The 23,124-nt window shown below is 29.6% G+C and overlaps 3 protein-coding genes across 3 annotated transcripts; 1 reads left to right on the top strand and 2 right to left on the bottom strand.

The window, feature by feature from the left end:
- Window positions 1-2,332: 2,332 nt before the first annotated feature.
- HELRODRAFT_143654 (hypothetical protein) lies at window positions 2,333-2,767 on the bottom strand (the record flags this gene model as incomplete). The annotated part of the gene is made up of 1 exon (XM_009021210.1): window positions 2,333-2,767. A coding segment is annotated over one exon (435 nt), but the record flags the coding sequence as incomplete, so codon positions are not given.
- Window positions 2,768-12,810: 10,043 nt separating this feature from the next.
- HELRODRAFT_121655 (hypothetical protein) lies at window positions 12,811-17,586 on the bottom strand (the record flags this gene model as incomplete). Its single annotated transcript, XM_009021209.1, has 7 exons — window positions 12,811-12,875; window positions 13,323-13,500; window positions 13,575-13,682; window positions 14,082-14,246; window positions 15,892-15,977; window positions 16,212-16,355; window positions 17,469-17,586. Coding segments are annotated over 7 exons (864 nt in total), but the record flags the coding sequence as incomplete, so codon positions are not given.
- Window positions 17,477-20,493, top strand: HELRODRAFT_161276 (hypothetical protein; the record flags this gene model as incomplete). Its single annotated transcript, XM_009021208.1, has 3 exons — window positions 17,477-17,572; window positions 19,247-19,772; window positions 20,441-20,493. The coding sequence occupies 3 exons, from the start codon at window positions 17,477-17,479 to the stop codon at window positions 20,491-20,493; spliced, it is 675 nt and encodes a 224-aa protein (XP_009019456.1).
- Window positions 20,494-23,124: the final 2,631 nt, after the last annotated feature.

Genomic DNA, 23,124 nt, shown 5'->3' with positions numbered 1-23,124 from the left:
CTTTTGCACAGTCAAAACATGGAAAAAAAAATATATATCAACATGATAATGCCCAAATTCATACATCCAAAGCCACTAAAGAGTTCCTAGAGACCCATAAAATTGATGTTTTACCATGGCCAGCATTATCACCTGATCTCAATCCGATTGAAAACTTGTGGGGGTGTTTAGTTAGACAAGTTTATGCCAATGGAAGACAATTTAAAAATCTAACAGATTTAAAAAATGAAATTTTAATGCAGTGGTACAAAATTGATGAAAATTTGTTAAAATCTCTGAGTAAATCCATGAATGCAAGATGTCTAAGTGTTATTGAAAATAAAGGAAACAAAATAAACTATTGAAACTTATTCTATTCACTATACACTTTAAAAAATAAATTCTTTTTTCATTTGTTCCTATCATTTTGACCCAGAATTTAAATCATTAAAATCATTATTATTCTGTTATCTAAACCCTATAAAGCTTTAAACAAATTTGTTCACATTATTGTGTTTTAAATGTTAATAGAAATATACTGTGTAAATATTATTTAATATGGCCGATTTGTTTTGAAAAAAATTAAAAAAATCCACCGTTCCTATCATTTTGAGCCGCACTGTATTCCAAATTACAATAAAATACACCATTTTAGTCCAATTATTTAATTATAAATAACCAATGGGCTTAACTTAAAAAAATGATGTATGTATTGTATTATATTATACTATAGTCTACTTATTTATATACTATAGTATTGTAATCATATTATAAATTACAATACTCAACAAGTCATAGGTACATGTACTGTACAGGTACAAGAAACCCTAGCTAAATTGTTTACCAATTATATATTATAATTTAATTATATAAATAAAAATTATATTTTAATCTAAACTTTAAATCCCAAAGAAAACCAACAACATCACATCATATTTTGAAAGAGATAAACACATTTGTTGACTATACATACATTTTTTAGCAAGATGACGAATTTAAATACTATTGTTATTTAAATTATAAAAGTAACTAACTCACCGAAAAAATTGAGATTGAAATTTACAAACCTAATTTTCATAGAAGGATTTAATTACTATTCTTAATTTTAGTACATACGTACATTTAATATATTTGTTGAAAATGAATCGTAAAAGTTCAAGCTTGAGAAACTTTTCAATTTTTTCCGTACTTAAAAGTTAAAACGGATAATATATATTTTTATTGTTTCACGTTACGTCAAGAAAGTTAGTTTTGCAAATGTGGTTTGCGTAATATAGCTCAATTCCTACAGAAAACTTCAATAATTATCTTGAAAGTGTTGATTATTTCTAAAATTAACAATACTTTTATGTTGTTTTTTTTTACAAAAACTAACTTATAATATATCCATGTTAGAAATGCAAAAATACATCAGATTAAAAAGTAAAAATTGCTGATCCGTTTGAATTTCTTTTTCGTGAAGGCCCGTCTGTTGTGGAAACTTTATATATATATATATATATATATATATATATATATATATATATATGTGTGTGTGTGTGTGTGTGTGTGTGTGTGTGTGTGTGTGTGTGTGTGTGTGTGTGTGTGTGTGTATTAAGTAATCAGTAATCACCATATTTACAGAATTTTCCAGCTTAACAAACATTGACAAATTTTCAAAAAAATATCCTGTCGGTCAGTAGAATTGGTAAGAGGTGCAAAACGAACTTTAAAAACTTTAAATTGTATCATTTACATTGAAATTATGATTAAATGTGAAATGTTGCCCATTAAAATATCCCACGTCACAAAGTTTTAAAAAATTAAGTAGTGGCAGAGGCAACTTTAACATGTTTATAGCCTTTATAATGTTTTTGCCACAGTTGCATTGATATATTTGCAATCTTATACGAATTCTTGATATGTCCGTTAAGAGTCTTGGATTTCGTAAATGACACTGAAGTGAAAAAGTTAAATTATTCAATCTTCCTTCCAAAACTTTCGGCTCATTTATTGGTTTAAACCGTGTTAAAGTTTCTTTGGTAAAATAATCGCATCTTTTGACATCTTTAAAATAATTATTATTATTATGAATACTGTTTTTGAAACTGTCGTTAAATTCTGAATTGCTGTATAAATGTACGTTATTTACTGGAGTAGAAAACGTTCTGAAATCAATAAGCCAAACATCTTGGTTCAGGTTGTAGCCAGCTTTTAACATGAGCATGGACAGATTTTCACAATCCAATCTTGGATTATTTATTATAAAATACATCATACTGTCGATTGATCGTTGGTAACAGTTGACATCGCACCCGAAATATATGAGTATTGGCGCTATTGGACTACTTGCATAACGAACGAGATTTGTTTGTAGGGGAGTTTGTAACTTCGCATTTAAATTGTCTAATTTGAAATCATTTTCTATTAATGCCAAAACTATGTCGCTCCTGTTTTGGAATGTTGCTAAATTTAGTGACGTGCAGTTATCTTGGTGAAATATTTTATCGTTTGCGGAAGCATATTCAAGAATGTTCACAACCGATGGCAAACACCCATAAACAACTGCCTTGCAAAGTGGCGTTAGCGATTTTCGATCGTTAGTGGTGCTTTTTGCCCCTTTTTCTAACAGCATCTGTAAAATTCGTGCAAAATTTTTACAAAACTCTCGTTTTTGGCACGCAACAGCTAAGTGCAGAAGCGAACAACCTTCAAAATCTATTGAATCAACTTTTGCACCATTTTTCAATAAGAGCTCGACTAAATCTACGTTACCATTTTTCACAGCGTAGTAAAGACACGTAGTAGAAGCCGCTGCAAAGTGGTAAATGCTTGATATCGATTCTTCAAAATTATTTATCAATCTTCCTCTTGAAATAACTCTACCGTTTCTGTCCATAACTAACTGATCGTCATCCAAAACAAAACTTCGTTCATTTACGTTACATCCGAACAATATAAGATGTTTTGTAATATACGTCAGTCCCAGTCGAGACGCGGTTACTATTGGCGGCTCATCGAAATTTATGTACTCGTTAACCACATCTCTTCTTTGTCGCGAAAGACTTGACTTGTTAACGTCACTCCCATTTCTTATCAGTAATTCAACCATTTTCAACGATCCTGAGCTAATTGCATGAAACAAAGCCGTTTTATCCTCGTTATCTCGTTTGTTTATATCAAATGATTGGAAATCGAATTCTTTTCTTTTAATATTTTTAAAAAAATGTGGAACCCCGACAGCACTTTTATAGCTGTTCGCATTATCCAGAAAGGATTTGACGTCATCGTATCGATTATCCTTGCAAGCTTTCATAAAACGGGAATATATTAATGAGCTCATAATAACGATAGACAGATAATAACTGTGGTTCAACTGTTCTTCGAAATATATCGATTCAATTAAATTGACAACACGTCAAATTAACTAAAACACCTTTTAACTATATCTTAATTGTGATTTTTACGTAACCAATTACAATGTACAAAATCAGCATTGAAGTTATAACTTTACAAGTAAGCCAATACAAATCTAAAAAAACAACATGTGTACGAGTTAAAGGATGTATTTGTTGTGCAAGAGAGGTTCATAACATTTTTCCACAGAAAAAGCATGCACTGCGTCTGTTTGCAATGTTATACATATTATAGCATTCATTTGCACGGTGTTGCATATCTATGTAAAATATAGTAGGCGTAGATTTGTTTTGAAGCAATGACAGAACTCATTTATGCATCGTTATCTACTTACCTTCGAAGTAGTCAAAAATATGAGCATTGTAACAAAAAAGCGTAACTGATATATCGATTTTATTATATACCTAAATTTTTTATCTATCTTATTGTTTATAATTATTATTTCTGTTTTCTTTACCTTATATAATTATTTTACTCTTTCATTTACGGTTACCATTGTATTACCATTTTTACTTATTTTACAGTTTCATTTTTTCTACATGTCTTCACATGTCTTCAATCTTCATATCATTTTATTTTATTCCCGCTAAATGCATCTAATATGTTCTATATTCATAATTTTAATTTCATCGTTTCATACCTTGCATGTTGTTACTTTCTCTGCGCCTGGCAGAGTTTGATTTACAGAATAAAAAAATTTAACTAACGAATATGATGTAATTGTAATCGATACTAAGCTACAATTGTCTTCAAAAATGTATCAAATATTATTATTAAATCATAAAATCCTTTGTAAATCTTTATTTATTATCTATTGGAGTTATTATATTTTATTATTTATTGCAATTCACTATCCAATAACTTTCAGAGACATCAACAACAAACATGCAGTGTATGTAAATTCAAGTGAAACAACGCATTGTACACATTGCATAAACAGGCGGGGTTTTCTTTGCAATCGAATCCCGTCGATGCAATATCAGTACCAGGCACTTTACCGTTACGCCTTAATTCACAGCCTAAATTTTTTTCTCATACTCTCGCAAAAGGATTGCCTTAATCTACATTTTTTTCTATCTCTTTCTTTTGTGTTCGATAAATAATCGATCAATTAATGAGTGAATGAATCAACGAATCAGTTTACCATTCAACTATTTAATCAATTAACAGATCCAGCTCAATTTTCATAGCACCCACGCACAAACATTATACATTTTGTGTATGCAATTCATAAAACTCGATGGGAGTTGAAAGTATGATAGAAACCATTCCACAAAACGCAGAAACGTTCAAGTTGTATTAAATCGTACACCTCACGTGTGGAAACAATGAGTTTCTGTTATATTTTCACAAATCACCTGAAGTATTAATTAGCAATTAAACATTAAAAAATTTTCGATCATATTAATTTTTTCCGAGTAGTTTCATATATAACATAAAAGTTCAGCTAAAATATGGCCCTACTATTAACATTATATTATAATCATTTTTGTACTAAAAAACCATAGGTATAAATATAAAGATCAATGTGAGTTGAAAGTGGAAATTTTTCCACAACCTTTGCAGAGAAACACTGGTATCCAATGTCTCGTAAGATTTACTATTAAAAAATATCATTTTGGCTCTCCTAACGACAAATATATATTCAGATATTTCATACTCAGCCATTTCCAAGATTTTTGGATCGCTTGGTGCAAGGACTAGAAGGACTCATTGTGTGTGTACCTGGAGAGGACACTGATGTTCAATTAAACTGTTGAACTTCCCAGTTTCCACTTCATATCCAGGTTTAGGTGGTCGCGTTTGACTAATTGGTTAAAAAACCGATCATAACTTTTAATAAAAAAAAATTAAATTTTGTTTTATAAGTGTTACATTTTAGGAGAGCGCTGGTTGATTTGAATGCGTTAAAAATTGAATTAGTTATATTTCCAATGAATGTTAAATTTATGATCTAATTAATGATTGAAAAATTATTGATTGTAGAGTGGATGTGACTTTACGCTGCAATACTCAATTTTATTTTTTCCATTTATTGTTTGAATTTTTATTTTTTGTGTAAGTTAATATATTGAATGGCTTCCCTCCCCGTTATCAACAGTTCAAGACAATGTTAAATTATAACAAATAATTTTGCTCAAAGATCGTGCAATTATAAAGGGAGAGTATAAGAGATTTCTTTCATTAGGAAACAAATTGACAAATAGCAGCACAAATGACTTCTAATCTATTAGGACAGGGGTGGGCAAACTTTTTGCTGTGGGGGCCGCATTGAGAACTACTTGACTTATGAAGGGCAACATTGAGAACTATTTGACTTTTGAAGGGCCGCATTAAAAACTATTTGACCTTTGAAGGGCCGCATATATGTTTAAATAGCAAATTTTTTCGAACCGTTGATGGGAGGGAGAATTTTTTAACATTTTTTTTATGGCTGACGACCCTTTTTTTTTGTCGTACGTTAGTTTTTCGATATTTGTTTATACGCTAGTTCATTCATTTATTTTTTCGTTCGTTCGTTTATTCATTCTTGACGAACAACAAACGGGTACATGCATGCCGGATACCCCATCGTAACTCATTTGGATGTGTGTCGCAAACCAAAACAAAACAAATTTTTTGCTGGACGAACAAAAATTGAAAGCAGCTACCAGTAAATAAAATATCTAATTTCAAAAATTAGGTGACTGAAAAAGTTGATGGCTTTACGTTTCACCGACGCTCTCCTTTTCATGCGATTTTAACGCTTAAATGCATAACATATTTGACTGACACTATTACATAACATGGGTCGACAGTGACCCGTAGCGTCACCGCTTATAAAATGCAAAAATTTCATTTCATGCGTTTAGCTGGACAGGCCCATAAAACTTATGTCAACTTATTTCGAAACACAACTGGCTATAAAAAAGACGTGAAAAATTTTTTGAAAGTGAATTGTAACTTGTTTAATCAATTTTTTACCTTGATTTTTCTAAATATCATATATTACGTTGCGGTTATGTCAAAACGATTATCTGCCAAGGAGGCCTATTGAACAAATTAGTAAATTGGTGACAAACGAAGACAGCGCCAACTCAAAAATTAGTGAAATAACTAGCATTATTCCTTTAAATCTTAACTAAGCGGAATTCCCAACATTCAAAAATGTTATCCATAAATTCATAGTTCGAGTAAATAAATGTAAATTAAATAATTTTTTATTAAATATAAATTTAAATAATTTTTGCATTGCCTAGGGCTCCAAATTAATTAATTTATTTATTTACATTGTTCCTATCATTACATTATTACACTTAACTATCACTTGTATTAAATTCTTTCAGCCTTAATAAATAATAAATTAAAAATAATGTGTTATGAAAAGAAAATTACGCTCAACTAATGTAATGAATGTATGTATTAACATATGCACGTGTGTAAAACGCACGTGTTTGTTGCAAGTGAAAGAAAGTAAAGAAAGAGATAAAAACTAATGCTACCTACCTATTTAACTACATTAACAATTAAAATTATCCCTATCTAACTTACCTAACAAATTTTAATGTAAGGCGTGTGTGAGTATTTGTGTTGAGTAACGCATCTCAAAAATAAATTATTAATATTGGTAAAATAAACGAACAAGTCTAGAAATAAAAACTATATAAATAACGAATACGTCTAGAAATAATAAATAAATTTACCAAAATAAAATATAACAAAATTTAACTAAAATATAACGAAAATAATATTGTGTTAATTGTCGTGTTTTATTGATGTTGATGTGTTGAACAAAAAACAAACAAAATACAAAAAAACTAAAACGCAAGAAAGAAAGGAGTTCCTAACTCACCTATGTTCACTAAATTAACTCACCTACTTATGTTCAATTAGCTCAACTTACGAATTAATCCTACCTATTTGTACGATTACGAAGATAAAAGAATAAGAAGATAAAACATCAAGCAAACAAAACAACGAATGTATTGTATGTATGCATGTATGTGTGTGTGCGCGCGAACTTTATATAACCGCGCAGTAAAACTATTTAACTATATAACCGCGTAATAAAAATATCGGTAAAATAAATGAACAAGTCTAGAAATAATAAGTAACAATACAAGTAACAAATACGTCTAGAAATAATATTTAAAGAAATTTAACTAAAAAATAACAAAAATATGTGTTGTCATGTCTGATTATTGTTGTTTGTGTTGTTTTGAACAGAAACAAAATACAAAACAAACTAGAACGTAAGAAAGAAAGAATAGAGTTCTTAACTTACCTATGTTCATTAAATTAACTCACCTACCTATGTTCAATTAGCTCAACTTACGAATTTATCCTACCTATTTGTACGATTACAAAAAAGTAAGAAAACGAGGAGAAAACACTAAGCAAACAAAACAACGAATGTATGTATGTACGTATGTATGTATGTACGTATGTATGTATGTATGTATGTATGTGTGTGTGCATAACCGCGCAATAAATAAAACTCTATATAACCGCGCAATAAATAAAACTCTATATGACCGCGCAATAAATAAAACTCTATAAAACCACGGAAAAATAATGAACGTAAAAAAATGAGATCAGACGCCCCCGACCATGTGCCGAGGGACACCTGATCTGAATTCAACGTTTTTTCGACTCCTATTTATACTACTTTCATTCATACATTCTCAACATTTCAATCATTAGTATCAATGATAAGCTTGTTTGATGTATACAAAACACTGTCATACATGCTTAACGACAATATACATAGTATCTATACTAGAAGGAAATTAAGGAACGTTAGCCTGACTTCCTGATTGGCTCGTTTGGTTTGAACACCGGATAACGTACACGTACACACACGCAATTAATAATATTTTTATTTAATTATTAAATAAATTTATTATTTAAAAAATTATTTTACATACTTGTATGCATGTGTACATGTTTGTCGTTTTGAATTATTTTAGATACTTGTATGCATGTGTAGGTGTTTGTCGTTATGAATTCCAAATTTTCTTGCCAACGCTCCTTAAACACATAAACAATTGTGAAATTTATATATGTACATAAAAATGTTTGTGAATATGTTTATATATATCCATATATCCATATTCATTCATTCGTTCGTTCGTTCATTCATTCGTTCGTTCATTCATTCATTCATTCATACGTTCGTTCGTTCATCCATTCAGTCATTCACACGGTTTCCATAAATAAGCTTTTTATTTTAATCAATTATTTAAAAATATTTTTTACCGGATGTTTTTTTTATAAAACTTTGTTTTTTTAATTTTTTTTAATTTTTTCATTCCATGTGTGTATATGACACAGACACACACAACACACACAACACACACACACAAACACAAATACATATTTATTTTCTTGTTAGTCTTTTTTTGTCTTTATTGTTTGCCGATTTGTTAGTTTGTTTGTTTGATTGTTTGTCTGTCTGTTTGTTTATTATTTAATTACATTTTTATCCGGTTTAATTTAAACAAAACATGATTCATTTGTTTCGTTTCATATTTTCATATGTATAAAAGGCACGCTATACACTTACGCACTCAAAAACACATGCATACGCGTATTTATTTATTTATTTGTATGTTTGTTTGATTGGTTGGTTTGTTAATTGTTTGGATGGTTGAAAGGTTGATACTTTGGCTGTTTGGTAAGTGGATCGTTTGTTTCGTTGGTTGTTTCGTTGGTAGTTTGGTTTACTGTTTGGTTGGTATGTTGTATGTTGTATGTGTGTGTGTGTATGTGTGCGTGCGTGTGCAAGTGCATCAACCAACATATCGAAGGAAGGAACAACCTTGATATTTAAAAACATCTTAATTTAATTTAATTTAATTTAATCGCGATATCGATATTGATTGCCACCTAACCAATCAAAAAACAAAAATTTTCTTAAATTTTATTCAATCACTCTGTTTTCCTAAACAACGGCATAAGAATTATTGAAACAGGATGGGCAATTTGTTACGAAATCGTTGGAGGATATGTACGTTAGTGAATCAGCCGGAATAAACGTTGTATTTTACGTAATATTATATACACAAAGAACTAAATTTATAAATAAATAGATATGTGTAGTTATTAACTATATTTTTATATTTATACACTCGGGTTAGTAATAGCCTATTGGTTAAAGACGCCTGGTTCAGCCTAGCGGAGACACGGTTTGACTGCACGGATATATTAAAATGTTTTAATATTTAATATAAATATATATTAAAATAATAATTTTTCTAAACAATAGCAAAATTAAAACAATTTCTAAACAATAGCATTATTAAAATAGGATTGACACTTTGTTGCAAAATTGTTGGCGGAAATGAGGTCATTTTAATAGTAAAAAATATTGAAATGTACGATGGTAAACTAGCCAGTATAAACATTACATTCAATTCTCATAAAATACATTTTACCAAATATTTTTATATATTTTTTACCAAATAAATTTTTATATTTATACATTTAAATTACACAATTAAAGTGAAGTAAGGTGTGTGGTGTCAAATTATTTTGAATTCTCTCGGAATAATTTGAACTGCGCGCGCACATACATACATAAGGAAGTTATATAATAAAAATGTATAAATCATTTAGAATCCATGTATACAGAAAATTATGTTAAGATAAAAAGAATTACAGCAGTTCTAACCGGTCAATCAGAATGTTTCGAAGTTTGAGTAGCTCTGTTGTGAAGATCAATATGAAAAATCAATAACATTAAACCAATAAACTTTTTACGGATGTAAGTGATTGAATTGATTGTAAGTATAATATATAAAAGAAATTAAATAAAAAAATACATTTGAATTCAACTAGATAAACGTGTACACATACTCGAACTATCCCTTCAGGAAGTCCGTAAATTCATTTTAGTATAGTCAATATATTGTTGTTAAGCACCTATAATAATGATTCATATACATTAAATAACTTTTTTTTATGATGTCAATGATTGAAATGATATGAATATATGAATGGAACTGGTATAAATAGGAGCCGAAAACACGTTGAAATCAGACCAGGCGCTTTGTGGCATTTCCTTAGCGCCTGGTCTCACTTTTTTATTTCTTAATTTTTTATTTTATTATTTCTAGACGTATTTGTTACATATTATTTCTAGATTTATTCGTTTATTTTACTGATATTATTAGTTTGCAACAAACACACACACATACCTGCACACATTCGTTGTTTTATTTGTTCGACGTTTCCTCTTTTTCTACTTTTTTCTTCGTAATCGTACAAATAGGTGGGATTAATCCGTAAGTTGAGCTAATTGAACATAGGTAGGTGAGTTAATTTAGTGAACATAGGTAAGTTAGGAACTCTATTCTTTCTTTTTTACATTCTAGTTTATTTGTGTTGTATTTTTTTTGTTTTTTTTTTCAACACAACAACGATCAAACACGACAATCAACACAATATTATTTTCGTTATATTTTGGTTAAGTTATTTATTATTTCTAGACGTATTCGTTATTTAAATTGTAACATTATTTCTATATTCGTTTATTTTACTGATAATATTAGTTTGCACACACACAAACACACACATACATGCATACATTCGTTGTTTTGTTTGTTAGACGTTTCTTCTTATTCTACATTCTCTTCGTAATTGTACAAATAGGTAGAATTAATTCGTAAGTTGAGCTAAGTGAACAAAGGTAGGTGAGTTAAATTAGTGAACATAGATAAGTTAGGAACTCTATTCTTTCTTTCTTACATTCTAGTTTATTTGTGTTGTGTTGTATTGTTTTGTTCAACACAACAACAACAATCAAACACGACAATCAACACAATATTATTTTTGTTTAATTTTAGGTAAGTTATTTATTATTTCTAGACGAATTCGTTACTTATTATTTCTAGACTATCGTTTTATTATTAACCCCCTCGTGAACGGCTGCCTTGACGCGCCGAGGGGGCTTCTCACTAAATGGCGTTCAAATAAATGCCTCTTCTTTTCTTGTTAGTTTTGATAAAAATGCAATTCTTCTAGCGCAAATACTCTCAAACATAAGTTACATTGGAATCTGTTCATACGCATCGTATGTATAACATATACAAACGCATAAACAACGGTACAACACAACACACACAAACATACAAATACATACATAAATCCATACATACATACGTATATGCATGCGTACATACAAACTCGAACTTATTAACTCAACTCATTTTACACCTACCTATAGGTCTATATTAATAAAAATAAGAAAAGATGAGAACAAATATCGTAGTAACATCGAATGCGTGTTTGCGCGTTTGTTAGTGTTAGTTTGTGTATGTTTGCTTGTACGTTTGTGTTCGCTTGTGTATGTTTGTTTTTACGTTTGTATATAAACATGACCAATGTAAAATGAAGAAGATTTAAAACACGAAAAAGAACAAGGTAAAGTAAACGAAACTAAAAGGCGCCAAACAAACATAACCGAAATAAAATACATGACAACAAAAAACGCGCAAAATAAAACCGAAATAAGTTCAAAATTTTTATATGACAAAATGATAAAGTTTTTTTTATCATTAATTAAATATTTTCAATAATAATGATAATATACTGTTTAAAATATTACTGATAATGCGAACAAATTGTTAGAAATTGTGTTTTCTTTTTTGTTTCTTTGTCTTTTTTTAAAATCCTTTCAAATGTTTTTTTTAAGTAGTTGAAGGAAAATTTTGAAATAAATTCTAAACCACATTATTGTGAATTTCATTCCTTTCATGTGTTGATTTATTTGAAATAATATTTATTTTAATTGGTAATAGTTTTATAAGGCATCAGTGCTATTATAATGAATAACTATTTGAAACATGGGTGGGCAAACTTTTCGCTGTGAGGGTCGCATTGTGAACTATTTGACCATTGAAGGGCCACATATGTATTCGAAAAGCAAATTATTTAGACCTTTTTTTGTCTCGTAATATGTGGCTGACGACCTTTTTGCATGGTTGTAATGTGATCTTTTTTCTTTTTTGGTCGAACAAGGCCCAGCGGGCCGCATAAAATGGCTTTGCGGGCCGTAGTTTGTATGATATAATCTCTTTATGTATTATGATGACGACGTTTCCCTGATCATATATCAATAATTGCAGTTCATTTTTAAATATATGTAAAATTACTGATACTGATACTAATAAATATACTGATACTGAGGCGCATGACAGATGCGAATGGATTCAAGGGGTATTTCGGTTTCATCATAGGTAGCCAAACGGCAACCCACGATCTCGGGGAAAATGTCGTCTAAACGTGTGTTATGTTGTTGTTTTAAATATATGAAAAAAATAATTTTCTTTCAAAAACTTAAAATTCATGAAAAAACAAGGATTTATAGAAATAAATTTAATTAGAAACTTTGAAATACATTCGTGTAGGATTTTGTTATCTGTGTTTTTCAACAGACTTTGTTTTAATCCTATTCATTTTAATTTCATTCAACTTTTGCTGTTCAGCTAATTTATATGTGATCTCCATATTTTTCATACCTGAAATAATTAAAAAATTAAACTTAATAACAAATTATTCAGAACATTATTGTCTTTCAATAAAATGTGTAATTAAATATTATTAGCTCCTTCACTTTCTCCCTATGTTGAATTTACAGCTTAATTGGCGGAAAAATGTTTTATAATCTCATAAAGCTGCTAATTTTTTGAAAGTGTTCTTTAAAGAAACCTGAGTGGAAAAATTTAATACCGTCTGAAACATCAGGTGGGAGATATAAAAAAAGTTGGAATTTGTTGGAGGAAAAACAGTTCAAGTTCAACAGAACGAAACAAGTCAAATTAAAAAAAATTTCAGTTAATAAAAAACTAGCAAAACTTTAAAAAAATTAAATAGAAAATTATATATATATATGAAAAAAAGAGATTTTTCTTTTTCAATACCATAAGAACAACTCGTTATTACTAACAAAAAAAACAGCAACTAACTTTGTTTAAATCCCTCTGCAAACGTTTGTTTAGGTACATTTATTTCTTTCAGTGGATACGCTGTAGTGTGATCAATAAGAGGAGGAATCTTACAAAGCGATTTAACTTTTGGTATCTTCAGTATTAAAACTTGTAGAAGTGAGAATGTGTTTGAAGTGAACCAGTAGCACAACATTGCCTTGAAAACGACGTTCGTTATAATTATTTATTACGGATCACGTTATCATGATGCTAGAAAATAAATGAACTAACGGAAGGAAATTGAATCATGATTGGAAACGTGATAAAGGGCATAGACCTGAGGACAAATTTTATTGTAGAACTTCCAACCTGGTCAGCCTTAATCCCATCAACTCCAAGCTGAAAGCAAAGTAATTAATTTCTAAAAATAATTTAAGAAGATTATCGCTAATAAATTATTTAAAATATCTTAATAAAATAGTTTAAATATAAAAATATTTAAACCATCACAAAAAAATCAACTTTAAAAACTAATCTATAATTTTTTAATAACGGCCTGGATTATAAAGAATGAAACGTTATTTCTTTCAAACAAATACTACAAAACAACTTCGGGACAATATGTAACAAATAAACAAATTTTTTTTAACATATATATAATGGTGCATTTTTTAAAAATACAAATGAAATATCAAAAACAATTTTAAAAATTATTTAGAAATAAATCATTCAAAAATTGGAAAATCTAACTAATATTTAATCTAATAATTATATTATAATTAACCGGCAAGTGCTAACCTCAATTGTTGCAAAAAGTGTGGCAGCAGTAACAACAGGCAAAATATAAAAAGGATCTGGGACGGTCAAATCAGTAAACCAAAGTATTCCTCCTGACTTCCAACTAGCAACTGGAAGGTTTGTCATCTCTCTTATTGCCGTGAAGACTGATAAAAAGATAGGAATCTGAACAAATTTGTCAATTCAAAATTTATAGAAAACATTTTTAAAAAAGTTATTTCGTATATATTTTCAAAATAATCTTTTTTATAAACATTCATCATCAACTTATCAAAAATCTAATTTGATGAAGAAATTAAAGTATTATAATTATGATTTTTTTTTATCTTCTGAGGTTGATTCCTCTTTAATTTTTCTTAAATTTTAACAACTAAACTGGATCAACGTAAAATAAATGAAAGCCCTAAAAAGAAAAAGGAATGGCACTCAACAATACAACAAACAACACACGTTTAGACGACATTTTCCTCGAGATCGGGGGTTGCCGTTTGGCTACCTATGATGAAACCAAAATACCCCTCGACGCCATTCACATCTGTCACTCGCCTCAGTATCACGCAACCCCGCTTTCACTTTGTCCTTCTCCACCTGCTCTCTCCTTCCCAGTCGCGGACGACCTCTTCCTATCACTCCTTCAACCTCGAACTCCAACACTCGCCTAATCCCGACCCTTTCATCCCTTCTCAACACATGTCCATACCACCGCAATCTCAATCTCCTTATCAATGTCAATGGAATGGCACTCAAACACTCACATAACTGTAACTCAGCATCAGAAAAACTCAAATAATTTTAATTTAACATTGTGATGTACATAGAATTTTAATTTAAAATTTCAGAGGACATAGTAAGGACGTCAAGAAACTGTTACACGTAATGTCGGGATACGTGCTAAAGAGCGGACGAGAAAGGATGGAAGGGACAGATCTTTGAATGAATATAATGAGATTGTAATAAAAACCTAAGTGGACATGTTGGGGAAAAGAGGTGAGTGTGAGCAAGTACATAGAAGAAAAAGTTGGGAGGAAAAAATACGGATGTGTAAAAAAAATAAATTTTAGAATTGCTTGCAACATGAGAATATAAAACACATGATTTAATAAAAAAAGAGCAAGAAACTTATAAATCAGGAAAGTTAAAAAGCAGGTGATTATATCTTATTGTAAAGAGGAAGTTACAAGTTTGATAAAAATCTTAGGCCACACAACAAAAATGTGCAAGACAGTATAAGCTAATGTTTGGAAATTATCTTTGGGGCGGGAAGTAAAAAGAAAAAACCATTAAAACGAAAAAATTAAGGTATTCTGCAGTGACGAGAACTTTCCATAGAAAAATTCAAACCGGAAGCATGCCTAACAATGATATGGGAGTGGAAAAAATTTCGATTGAAATAAAAAACAGCTTAATGTCTGCAACAGTCAATGTCAGATAAACGAAATTAAAATTTAGCTAGGAAACTGAGAATAGAAGACGTTAAAAAATGTTTAAGGTTAGGAAAAGGTAGACCATTTTGGATCAGAAAAAAATGGAAAAGATTTAGAGGGTGCATTTAGAAAACTATCGAAAGAAGAAATTTTCAATGTGCAAACTACATACAAGCGTGCGTGCCATCTGGAAGTTGTGCACTTGTTAAATGCACCTATGAAGAGAAATCGTTGGAAAAATCCAAAGCAATGACAAAATTTAAAAAAATAAATAAAAAGTATTGACAGAGAAAGAATTAAACAGTTACATAAAATATAAAATAAGACATGAAGTATAAAAACATTTAATTGCAGTAAAGTAACATGTTAAACGAGTTGTTAAATACTTGGGCTAATGGGACCAATAGATTTTTCAACGGGTTTACATTATTTACTTTCATAAACTCCATCAGTTGTTTACTTGATTCCATGGCTTTGAGAAATCATTGCAATTTTTATGTAATTTAGAAATCGAAAAAAATATTATTTTAAATATTAAATAAGACAAAACAAAACATTTCACTCTCAAAAATTGTTGAAAATTTCATATTTTTTTACCATGATAACCTTAGAATCCAACTCAAAACAAGTTTTTTGAAGAAGGTATAAACAAAAATAACATAAAAAAAAGAAGTAAAAAAGTTGGGGCATGCAACAGATCCTTCACCTTGCTGAACATTACCAGACATTCTTGCCTGGGTCATTCTCTGCTGGAGTCGTTGCACAGTCGGCATATTGTTGTTCAAATTTGCAGCATTTCGTTGGGCTAAAATAACAAGAGGGAAAATTGCTAACCTCAAACATACGGTACCTGGAAATAATTGAAATAAAATGATAAAACATTTTAAATAAGAAAAGCAATCAATATTTGTTTTAATTTTTGTTTTATGATAGAAATTATACCAGTCAAATGTTTTGATTGTAAAACTGACTTCTCTTCTTATAAACACTTTGACTGATAAAAATACTATATTAAACATAAATTTCAAGCCTCCTCTAACCAACCATATTTTTATAATGTTTCTCAAATATTCAAAATTAGAACAAAAGTATACAACATAGTGCTATCATCATTGTTGTCTTCCACTACACAATCTAAAGGCTAGGTCAAAATTACTACATTGGCCATAGTTTTTTTAACAAACTTTCTGGCTAAAAAAACATTGCTTTACAATCAAAACATTGCAACTTTATGCCCAAACGTTTTCTTCCTTCCCTAGCTTCCTTTATTATAATTGCTTCTGTCAACTTATTTTAAATTACCGCTCATAACATTCAGTTTACAATATTACATTTCTGATTAATGAGAGACTTTCAGCAAACCCCAGCCATATCAACCTCTTAAAATTGCTAACCACTTTATAAACATTAATTTGTTCATGAAAAAAAAACTATAAAAAATAATTGTCCTATATTTCATATTAAGAAATACCAGCTGGAAGCATGTATGTAACATTGTAACAATCAAACCACAAATCACCAGGATTCATTCATTAATTTAACATTTGTCACTGTTTATATATCTTTTTACTCAATGCTCTACTAAATTTCGTGACTTTTTTGAATATGACTTTTTATTTTCCATATTTATTTTTATTTTGTTTTAATAGTTAAAAATATTCCATGCTAATCTGAAAGTTGCAGTTCTAAAAACTAGAAAAAGGCAAATTTTCATTTAAAATTCGCTGAATCAAAGCATTTGAACTTTACTTGAAATTTTGATTACAACCATCAAACCATTTGAACTTTACTTGGAATTTTGATTACAACCATCAACTATTGACTATTAAAGATAAATTTCATTTTTTGCTCATTAGGCATTGTAATTTTAAAATATTCATGTTTATTTTTACTATCTTTTGTAATATAATACAACAATGAATGTAATGGGCTTTATGGAATGAATTAATTTTAGAGAACTGACCAATAACAATGGCTGACCACCAAGGAATATCTAATGTGCAATGCAAAAACTCCAATCCATTTTCTACTAAGCCTTTTGGACTCCACCCACCTAAGCCAAGACTGGTTATATTAGGATCTAAGTTTTCAATTACCTTTTCATTCAACTGGGATTCAGAAATTGAAGAAATTAATTAGAAAAATTTATATAAAAATAAAGATAAAATTCAACTAATGATGTGCATGAACATATTTAAATTGATTTGGTAGAATTGCAAACCTACATTTAAATTAATTATTACTTGTCAAAACATCAAAATAAAAGTAGTCAATTTATAATTTAAGTAAGAAAACAGATGCAACCGACAACTTCAAGTTAAAAAATCATGTTGTATTATTTCCTAGCTATTGTTAATATTGATAGAATAGATCATGAAACAAAATTATTTAATAGTGTTTCTTTATATTTTAAATTGAATAATAGGAATAAAAAGTGATGATATGCCTTTTCAGATACAGTGCTGTATTTGGTAGATTGAGCTGTCTCACATAATTTAGGTACATGTAGTAAAACCTTTTTATCTTTCCAATTATTCTGTGAAAAGCCTTTGAAACCACTTGTTGTAAAACATACTCGTGAATTTAATAACACCTATTAATTATAATAATATAGTATAGTATAACAAAAATTTAAAAATCATTGTAAATTGTAAAAATGTTAGCACTATACTATAACATGACAAATATAAATATATATTTTAATTTAATTTAAATAAACATAATACTATAATCTCCTAAGCTAAGATAAGAAGTATAATTATAATAGTTTATTATCTTATTAATTTAATAGTACTTATAATTATATTATATTATTATATTATAAAATAATAATATTAATATAGTAGTACTAGTTTAGTATAGTACATTTAAGATTTAACGTTATGCAACCTGCTATATATATATATATATATTATATAATTATATATTATTAATATTATATTATATTATAGTAGTCTATTTTATTCTAATCTCTAAAAGTTTAAAAAATTTATAATACATTAAAATACAATTAATTAAATTAATAGACTAACAAACCAACCCATTTTGCACAAGACAAATTTGTAATAGAATTAAAAGATTTGAACATTGTGGGAATAACGAGAATATGATGAAAAAATGTTTTTCTAAAAATTCGTTTGTGAAGCCTGAGACAAAACCGAACCGACACAAAAAACTTGACCTTCTTATTTTTTGAACGAGCAACTAGGGAAGGCAAATATTTGAATGTTTTTTATTAAAAACTTTTAATTGTATTATATGTAGTACATCAATAAATAAATAAAGTTATGTATAATAGAGGGCTCAAAAACAAATATTATATATACTTCCATAGATGTTTTTATGTTATATATTCTATTCTACATTAATCATGCCATATACATATAACTAGAATAAACATGCATATATGTATTCAATATTTAATGCATCATCTGTAAAATTTAAAAGTAAACCTAATCTGGATTTATATAGAACTTTTTTTTATCTTTTTTTTAGACTTCGGTCCGGGAAGTAGTGAGTTTATTTGAAAAGGGATGTTGACGTCTGCCACGTGCGGTTGATACCGCTTCTTCCTGGTTGGTTAGTCGACGGCTCGTTTCTCGCATCTAAGTTTCATCTTTCTTGTTACCGGTACATCTTAGTTAGTTTATAAAATATAACAATATGGGGATTTTAATAAAGTTAATGTTAATACTAGTGGTGATTTTTTTAACTTCGAATTCATTGTTGATCTTGAAACAGTCTCAACAACGAGATTCATCATCGTCGCCATGTAATCACAATCACACGTCGTTCTATTCATCTAATTCTACCACTAATGGCAGTACTCCAATGATCTCCCCCAATTCTACAGATGATATTTGTGTTTTATTCTCTAATTCTACTTCTAATGATGGTAGTCCTTTGATATACTCAAATTCTACTAATAATGATACTAGTCCACCAATATCTAATAATTCAACTAATCATACTAGTAGTTCACTAATCTCCAATACTGCTACTAAAGATACTACTAATCCACAAATTTCTAATTCGGCTAATGGTGGTATTTCACCAATCTCTAATTCATTTGATGACAATGGTCTGCTAATTAATGCTCATTCTACCACTGCTATTCCACCGATCTACTCCGGTTCTACAACTACCACTTCACTAACCTCCCCTACTCATTCTACCACTGCTATTCCACCAACCTACTCCAGTTCTACAACTACCACTCCACCCATTTACACTTATCCTACAAGCTCCACAAAAGCAATCCCTCGAGGTAAGTTAATCTTCAATTATTCATTTATTATCCATTTTGTTTAATAAAATTTAAATGTCATATATAATTTGTATTATATATGAATAAAACAATAAATTGTAAATTTTTAATGTTTATTTTAATTTTTTGTTTATTCTGAGTTCAGCTCTCACCTAGCCAATACATATCTGCAAACATTTTTACTTTTTTCTCTACTTTCTTAAAAGATATTAAAATATATTACAAATGCACATACACACATTGTTAAGAAATATCACTGCATTTTCAGCTTTGATCAGTTTCTGGTTTAATTTTTCAATATACCAAGCCAAGCAGACTTTTTAAAATTAGTTATTTGTTAGTGATGATTTTTGCTCTATTTAATCATGATAATCTTTTTTAAGTGGTAATCTTTTGTAGTACAGTAAGCTCTTTGCTATCCTAGCATTCATTTCTGAAGTTAAGAATCATTAATCTATGGGATTTTTTATGTCTTTTTATGTCTTTCTATGTCTTTCTATTTCTTTCTATTTCTATGAAAAACAATGAGAGAGGGTGATAAGTGAAAATGGGTGAGAATGATGTGTGAAGGTGACAGGTGAATCAAGTTCATTTTTTAGCATTTGCAGGAAGGCCAATATAAAGATGGTTTTAAATATTTTGTCGGCTCATTGAGAAATGTTTTACAGCCGTATTTTCTGCTGTCATGAACTGCAAGGGCGGATCCAGGAAGTTTGACTAGGGGGGGGGGGGCGAAAATTTTTAAATAAATATTTTGTAATGTTGAATATATCCATTTTTGATTATAAATTTTAGAATGTAAATTAATTGAATAATATAATGTTTTATGTTTACTTTGATTTATTTATAATTTTTATTACAAATGATCAAAGGAAAATTATGAACGCACCCACGTGGCAAAATACACTTGAAAATTTTTTGAATGCTTCTTCCGTCTGATTTTCATTTTAAAAATTCAAATTTGAGTTGCGCTAGTAATAGTACTGTATAAGTATCATAATTCATAATCATATTTTCAGTTTTTTTTAGAAGATTAATTTAAATATATATGGATCGTTTTGTGAAGCGAACTAAAAGGGCACATCCACCAGGTTAGATCACCATACGATATGAATTTGTTCACTAGTAGCATAGAAATTGTTAAATAAGTGTTCAGAGTTAAGTTAAATTTAGTTTATTTTTTTAGAACTACATGAAGGCGATAGTTCCGATAATCATAATGAAAAAGTGATTGTTAAAAATGATGAATCATTTGAGCAAGTAGCTTTGCACGATAATGACGAAGATAACAAGATAAAGAATAATGAAAAAGTCTATCAACAAATGGATTTTGTACATAATAATGATATTGTACTGTATGTGGGCAGCAGTAATAAAACAATTAATGATGATATAAAATTTGAACTTCTACAAAATCCATGGAAACCAGAATTTGGCTACAAATTTCCGTATTCAAATCATATTAAAAATGGTAAAAATGAAAAACGGTACATTTTGAAAAGTCACTTGGAAACATTTAATGCATGGTTGACATACTCGCATGTGCAACAAGGTTTATTTTGCAGGTATTGTGCTCTAATGGCTGACACCAGCGGTATTAGTCATCAAACGCCATTGCAAAAATTAGTAAAAAAACCACTTACATCATTTGCAAAATTATTAGGCAAAGATGGTGATCTCAGCTGTCATGAACAATACAGGTATCACAAAGAGTCAGTTCAGAGGGGCAATGATTTTGTCAAATCATACCAAAATCCATCATTTGAAGTTGTTAATCAACTCTATTCCGCAAGATATCAGCAAATAAAGGAAAACAGAGAAAGATTGAAGCCCATAATTAAATCTATTATTTTTTTGGGAAAACAAAATATTCCTCTACGAGGACATCGAGATGACGGAAAACTTAATATAAGTACTAATGATGCAGGCGATGCTGATAATGATGATGATGAAGATGATGAAAATTTGGACAATGACATGCTTAATGAAGGGGTATATGGTACCGGTCCAGTTAGAAATGAGGGTAATTTCAGAGAACTACTTCAGTTTAGGGACGATGCTGGAGACCATGTTCTTGAAGAACATTTAAAATCATCTAAATCAAATGCGACATACATAAGCAAAACGATTCAAAATGAAATCATAACCACAATTGGCGATATTATTACAGATACTATTGTACAGAGAGTTAAAGCAGCCAAATTTTATTCAGTTTTATTTGATGAAACAACTGACATATATGGTATTGAGCAATTGTCTTTGAGCTTACGATATGTTTACAACGGCCAGGTTAGAGAAGATTTTGTTGCATTTGTGGATTCTCTAGAGGATGCATACAAAGATATAGAATCGGAACCAAAATTAACCGGAAAAATGTTAGCCGGCTCAGTGTTACGTTTACTAAAAGCGCTAACTTTAGATCCACAGCATTGTGTTGGTTGTGGAACAGATGGATGTTCTGTCATGACATCTCAGTCATGTGGTGCAGCTGCAGAAATATCAAAAAAAGCTACATCATGTATTCATTGTGTTTGTACTAACCATGGACTGAACTTGAGTTTATCTAAAACATCCGATGTACAAGCCATAAGAAATGCAATGGGCACTATTAAGCAAACGGCTTCCTTTTTTCGCGCATCGGCCAAAAGAAAATTAGTGCAAAGAATAATGTTTAAAAATGAAAGTCAAAATTTGAGACAAAATGTCATGCTTTTATGTGAGACACGTTGGGTTGAACGCCATGATTCGATTATCAGTTTTAGACAGTCCCTGCAATATATTCTAGCTTCTTTAGAAAATATTGCTAATTGGCATGACAGAGAAACATCATCCAAAGCAAAGACGTTGTTATCGGCTTTAACTGATTCTGAATTTTTAATAGCTTTGTACTCAATTGCCGATCCATTAATTCTAACTAAGCCACTAAGCAAAGTTTTACAAACAGAAAATTTAGATTTGGTCGAGGCAGCTCAACATGCTAATAGAGTCATAGATAATCTTCAATCTAGAAGAGAAAATGTTGAGCAAATATTTCATGATATCTTTACGAGAGTTTCTAAAGTTGCAGAGGAACTGAATATTGAATTAAAAATGCCAAGATGTATAGAAAGACAAGCAAATCGTGCAAATATTAAAAGTAACTCATTAGAAGAATATTTCAGGATTGCTATATTTATTCCCATGCTAGATAGTATGATAACAGACATGAAATCAAAATTTGGAACAATCCAAATAGCTATAATGGGTTTGAGTCGTTTGATACCTTCAGTTTTCCTCCGAATAAGTGGTAATGCAGAACAGAATAAAACATGGTTTTTAATTGACCAAGCTGTTACGAAATATAAAAGTTTAA

Source organism: Helobdella robusta (assembly GCF_000326865.2).
Source record: "Helobdella robusta unplaced genomic scaffold HELROscaffold_3, whole genome shotgun sequence".
NCBI lineage: Eukaryota > Metazoa > Annelida > Clitellata > Rhynchobdellida > Glossiphoniidae > Helobdella > Helobdella robusta.
Note: the sequence above shows the minus strand (reverse complement) of the source record. Positions and strands in the feature narration are given on the sequence as shown.